General features: G+C 36.7%; 1 protein-coding gene across 1 annotated transcript in view; it reads right to left on the bottom strand.

Annotated features, from left to right (window-relative positions):
• Positions 1 to 2,091: 2,091 nt before the first annotated feature.
• The window catches only part of LOC107741945 (3-hydroxyisobutyryl-CoA hydrolase, mitochondrial), a 24,053-nt gene continuing 19,358 nt past the window's right edge, over positions 2,092 to 6,786 (bottom strand). Inside the window, exon 10 of the mRNA XM_016554760.1 lies at positions 2,092 to 2,154. Coding sequence (XP_016410246.1) covers positions 2,092 to 2,154 — 63 coding nt within the window. The remainder of the gene's footprint in view (positions 2,155 to 6,786) is intronic.

The following is a 6,786-nucleotide window of genomic DNA, read 5'->3' as shown; positions in this document are numbered from 1 at the left end:
TGCAAAAAATTCCCTTTGTAATACCCAGTCAGCAGAAGATTGTGCGTACATGAATCTCCACCCTGTCTCCTCCCCGAAATAGCCATATATGGAGCTTACAACGCCTAGGTTTAATATGCATAACGTAATCTGCATATAATTTCCATGCATATTCCATCCACGTGACACCATGTTTAACGCAGTTAAGGGTACAATACGTTAGGAAAATATGAGATACGTACTATAAATGCTTTTTGAGACATCACATTGCTATTCAAATTTATGCAATTTTGCCTATAAAGTAAACATATATTTTAGAATGTTAGCCTATATTTGAATGGAGATAGGCCTTATTTTTTTGCAGTGTAAATAACTGCCTGACTCACCGCGTCAATAACAAAGCATTTTGAAAATAAAACGTGCATATCTTACAGCCAATGGACTGTTTGATCAACGAGTGCATCCTTATGTCTGTCGTTACTGTCTATGTTCCAAAGCCATCAGACGAATCAAGTTCACATTAGTGATCATTATTCACGCAAATGTATTTTCTCAGAACATGAGTTTTGCTGTTTAGAACACAATTCAAAGCAGAATTGTCATGCACCAAGCAATCCTCACTGTGATTAAAAGATTAAATCGCATACCACAGGAAAATTGTTCGAAAGCAGCACATACACTACAAATATTTCTGTTTAAATTCATATAAAAATGTTGTAATTTCTAGATAATAATTTCATGAAATTTCAGTGCTTAACTTCATTATTAAGAGTCATATTTAATCTAAATGTGTATGTCAAATGTAAAGCAGACTTTAAAATCATTCTGTTTGCTTCATTATTTCGCTCACTCCAGTAAAAGAGTGCGTACACATGGTCTAGAGTGTCCGTACGGTGCACACATATTTACATTTCCATGCCCATTTTGTGCGTATGCAACGTTTATACATCAGGCCCCTGAACTTGAAAAATAGTGTGTAATGATGTCTTTCCGCTGTCGAAACAAGATACCTTTTGATGCTTATTTCATGTTATAACTAGTAAAGAGGAAGAGATGATCGGTTCACGTGCTGCTTGAACTGAGGCGCTACAGCGATCTGTAATGACACATTAAAGAGCCACAAAACGGCATTTATTGTTTGAATTTCTGAGAAAAAAAAAAAACTATTTGAAAGCTGCTACTTTGTTTCATATATGTGACCCTGGACCACAAAACCAGTCTTAAGTCGCTTGGGTATATTTTTAGCAATAGCCAAAAAAACATTGTATGGGTCAAAATCATAGATTTTTCTTTTATGCCAAAAATCATTAGTATATTAAGTAAAGATCATGTTCCATGATGATATTTTGTAAATTTTCTACCATAAATATATCAAAACTTAATTTTTGATTAGCAGCTTTTCTTCACCCTAACTGAAATTATGCATTTTAAATTCGAATATAATTCGAATATACAAAAATCGAATATATCGAATATATATAAAAAAATTTGAATTTAGTTTTTCAGCCATTTTGACAGCCCTAATATGCATTGCTAAGAACTTCATTTGGACAACTTTAAAGGCGATTTTCTCAGTATTTTGATTTTTTTGCACCCTCAGATTCCAGATTTTCAAATTGCTGTATCTCTGTCAAATATTGTCCTATCCTAACAAACCATACATCAATGGAAAGCTTATTTATTTAGCTTTCAGATGTACTAATTGACAAATTGACTTTCAAAAAATTGACCCTTATGACTGGTTTTGTGGTCCAGGGTCGCATATGAAGTAACCTGCTCTTTCTTATCTGTCGGCGCGTTGTCAGTTTCCTCTTTGCTCCACGATGTATTTTGTATCATGGATGTATCATGATGTGTGGCGTGAGAGCGGCATGGCTTGTCAGACGTAGCAACAGTAACGAAGGGGGGCAGGTCTATGTGAAGGAATTGACTTCAGCAATCATCACTAATAACCATACATGGCCATTTCAAAAGCAATATAAGACTGAAAATTATACTTAAAATCTAACACCTAACCAAAGGTTAGTTTTCCATTTCAAGGGAGAGCTTTAGTTTCATTCTATTCTGGGTTAGGCATATGACAATAAAGCAAGGAGAGAAGAGCGTTTAGGTTTACCTGTCAATGGCCTCTGTCTGTTCTTGCAGTACGAAAGGTTTCTCAGCATCCAGACTGCTCTGAGGAGACATAACAGCAGTCTGTGTTTAAACACCAGCTGAAGCACATATACAGGGCTATATTTCAACCCAGACAGCTACAATCCTCAGCTGTCTGTGTGTGAGTATGTGTGAGGCCATTTTTGTCCTGTCAGACACCATGGCCGTATAAGAACCATATTTCGAAAACATTTAAAACTTTTGTCTGGTAGTGTCTGTGTGTGTGTGTGTGTTTATATATATATATATATGTATACCGGTGCATCTCAAAGAATTAGAATATCGTGAAAAAGTTTTTTTTTTTTGTAACTTATTTCAAAAAGTGAAACTTTCATATATTCTAGATTTATTACATGTAAAGTAAAACATTTCAAAAGTTAAGTTTTTTTGTTTTAATTTGGATGATTAGAGCTTACAGCTCATGAAAGTCAAAAATCCAGTATCTCAAAATATTAGAATATTTACATTTGAGGTTCATTAAATGACCATCCCTACAGTATAAATTCCGGGTATCTCTTGTTCTTTGAAACCACAATAATGGGGAAGACTGCTGACTTGGCAATGGTCCAGAAGACAATCATTGACACCCTCCACGAGGGTAAGTCACAGAAGGTCATTACTGAATGGGGTGGCTGTTCACAGAGTGCTGTATCAAAGCATACTAAATACAAAGTTGACTGGAAGGAAGAAAATGGGTAGGAAAAGGTGCACAAGCAACAGGGATGACTGTAAGCTTGAGAATACTATCAAACAAAGCCGTTTCAAACACTTGGGAGAACTTCACAAGGAGTGGACTGAAGCTGCAGTCAGTGCATCAAGAGTCATCACGCTCAGACGCAAATTTTGTATTTCATTTGGAAATCAAGGTCTGGGGGAAGACTGGAGAGGCACAGAATCCAAGCTGCTTGAAGTCCAGTGTGAAGTTTACGAAGTCAGTGATGATTTGGGGTGCCGTGTCGTCTGCTGGTGTTGGTCCATTGTGTTTTATCAAGTCCAAAGTCAATGCAGCCGTCTACCAGGAGATTTTGGAGCACTTTATGCTTCCATCTGCTGACAAGCTTTATGGAGATGCTGATTTCCTTTTCCAGCATAACTTTAGTTCCTGCCCACAGTGCCAAAACCACTTCCAAGTGGTTTGGTGACCATGATATTACTGTGCTTGATTGGCCAGCCAACATGCCTGACCTGAACCCCATATGGAATCTATGAGATATTTTCAAGAGAAAGATGAGAAACAGTTGATCCAACAATACAGACGAGCTGAAGGCCGCTATTAAAGAAACCTGTGCTTCAATAATGCCTCAGCAGTGCCACAGGCTGATCGGTTACATGCCACACCTCACTGATGCTGTCATTTGTGCTAAAGGAGCCCCGACCAAGTATTGAGTGCATAAATGAACATACTTTAAAGAACTTGAGCTTTTCTGTTTTGCAAATACTTTTTTTTGAGTGATCTTAGGAAATATTCTAATATTTTGAGATACTGGAATTTTGACTTTCATGAGCTGTAAGCTCTAATCATCAAAATTAAAACAAAAAAACTTTTGAAATGTTTTACTTTACATGTAATGAATCTAGAATAATGAAAGTTTCACTTTTTGAAATAAGTTACAAAAAATGAACTTTTTCATGATATTCTAATTTTTTGAGATGCACCTGTATATATAGCCTACTGTATATAAAATAAACTAGTGCACTGTTGACTGACTGTTTCAGATTCAGGCCTTTTATCATTTCATCTTCTGTGTAGGCGTGTACCGCTGGTTGAACTCATTTACGCCCTCCTAATGCTTAAAAGCTGTGACATGAATCCCAGTGACATTTCATTTTATGCTTGCTCTGGAGATACAGAGACAGGGATATCTCTATTTCAATACATTGTCACTGAATAGCTTCCAATGCATGGATTCTCTATTAGCACTCTGAAAACAGAATGAAAGTGTTTATATTCCTCCCTTATCTGCTAAGGTCTGGATACACCCTATCTAATCTTTAGTATCAAACAATCTACAGGCTAGGCTTTCATTGATTCAACGTGACTAATAAACACACGACTACGGCAATATACGGTTTATCTTAGTTCTTATTATTATAATTTTCATTAAAATAAAGTATATTTATAATGCAATGCCTTTATCACTGCTTAAATACTATGAAATATGTTGCGTGCCGTATTCTGTGTAAGAAGCCACATCATCTCACAGAAGGATTTATTTCAAACACTCGACTGACGTTATGAAGTGAGTTTGGAGTAAAAATATGTTATTAAATGTGGTATTTTCACATGCTTTCAGATGGAGCAGCATTTACATAAAAAGTTTACTTTACAGAAATAGCCTACTTTTATAAAAGTTATATGATTAAATGGAGAATCTTTCTTGATGGGAGACTGTTCCAACCCACATCAGTTAACTAGCAACAACTTGTCATGTTGGTTTCACTATTATTCAGGTGAACGTGCATCAAATTTTAAACCCATGAAATTTGTGAAATCTCCTTATTTCTCAGGCAATGCCAGAATCAAGCCGGCATCATCACACAAGGGACAGAGACTACTCTAGTCGAGACAGGAGAGATGAAGGTGGACGCGAGGACAGGAGAGCACCTGATGGAGACGACAGATCACGAAGCCACCGAGAGAAGCAACGATATGCTGACACACAAAGGGACCCCCGTGTGTACGAGGCCACCCGTTATCATAGTCAGGGAGTGTAAGGAGTGATTTTGATGTCTCTTTCCCACCTACAAAATAATTATGTCCTCAGCAGAAGTATGCATGCATGCTGTGACTTTCTGCCCTGCTTGTTGTAATATTTTCTACAGGCCCAGTTACACCGAGACATCATCTTCATACTATGATGACAGTCAACCCTACCATCATGCACTTTACAACCTAAGATACATCACAACTAGCAGAGGTAAACTCACTTTGAGGTTTTGTTTGTGCTGGAGAAGCTACTTTGAAACCGTCTCATGCTAACCTAGAAAGCTTAGAAATTAACAGTCAAATTATCTTTTAATTTTGGGGAAAAAAAGTCATCAACCATGGTATCAAACTAGGTGGAGATATAAAACAAAAAGGAGTTTTCAATAAAAGTTTAATACAGCTACACTAGAATGTAGGGCTGCATGATAAATCGAAATGGAATCGAGATCGCGATCGCGATTCGACAGAAGCTGCGATTGTCATGCGTATCTTTCAGTGAAGCACGGTTCTGTGATCAGCAGTAAATCTCCATCCAAAGGCCAGAGGGCGCTCTCGCGCTGAAACTCCAAATACGCCTCGCAGAAGAAACCCAGGAAATGCCTATAGCGGTAGCTGGATAAACAGAAGATTTAACTGCTTTTATTGATTCAACGTGACTAATAAACACACGACTGCGGCAATATACGGTTTATCTGAGTTCTTATTATTATAATTTTCATTAAAATAAAGTATTTATAATGCAATGCCTTTATCACTGCTTAGAATACTATGACATATGTTGCGTGCCTTATTCTGTGTAAGAAGCCACATCATCTCACAGAAGGATTTATTTCAAACACTCGACTGACGTTATGAAGTGAGTTTGGAGTAAAATATGTTATTAAATGTGGTATTTTCACATGCTTTCAGATGGAGCAGCATTTACTTCACAGAGCCGTAGTTCACTGAGAAGCTATGCAAACAGCTGTCATTATCGCGAATGATTTCTTCGATTTCATAATCGCGCAATAAAATCATCTGCGATTTTTTTGCGTAACTTGTCAGTGAACTACGGCTATGTGCAGTAAATTCTGCTCCATCTGAAAGCACGTGATGATGATTTCCTGCTGATTACAGAACCGGCTTTACTAACAAAATGCGCATGACAATCGCATTCGATTAATCGTGCAGCCCTACTACAGGCTTTAAAGTGCAACCTTGATGAACAAAGCTGATATGTGTATGGTTTTATGGTTTAGTGACAGCTGCTGTAGATAAAACTCTCTTTGAAGCAGGATCATTGCCAGACATAAATAACATCATTAGTGCCATATCATAATGCAAAGACTACCTCTAAATAATTCAGTTTTTTTTTTTTCAATTTTAAATTAGGCTAATATCAAGATTTGTTGATAGAAGAGAATAAAATAAAAGAAATGCTCAAAAGAGGTCTGGGAAGGGTCTGTGAAAGAAGTTTGTCCGGAGCATGAAAGCCACGTGTTATCAGTCCCTCCTTCCCAAGGATTTCTGGAAAGCTTTGTGACGTAAAGACTGTATGAGTCACAATAATCTTCACTTAGACACTCCTGTTCAGCACACACAACTTCACAGCATTAAGCACCAACGGCCATAAATCCATACCATAGTCATAATGATCATAAAGTCATAATGAGTATAATGAATATAGTAAAACACAGCAGAGGACTTTGAGCGTTTGGACGGTCTTGGGAATACTCTCACTGAAACGAACTTCATGTTCATTATAGCTCGCTGAAACCAGGGTCCATAGGTTCTTGTCACATTTTTCTAAACTATATAATAATAGTAATGACAATAAAAATAACAACAATAAAGATATAATTATTATACAATTATAAAATTATTTATATATTATGTAATTTATATATTATTAAATTTTTCGTAACACTTTATTTTAAGGTGTCCTTTCACACATATTACATGTACTT

This window comes from Sinocyclocheilus rhinocerous, unplaced genomic scaffold (assembly GCF_001515625.1).
Source record: "Sinocyclocheilus rhinocerous isolate Xijiao unplaced genomic scaffold, SAMN03320098_v1.1 scaffold226, whole genome shotgun sequence".
Classification (NCBI taxonomy): Eukaryota; Metazoa; Chordata; class Actinopteri; order Cypriniformes; family Cyprinidae; genus Sinocyclocheilus; species Sinocyclocheilus rhinocerous.
Note: the sequence above shows the minus strand (reverse complement) of the source record. Positions and strands in the feature narration are given on the sequence as shown.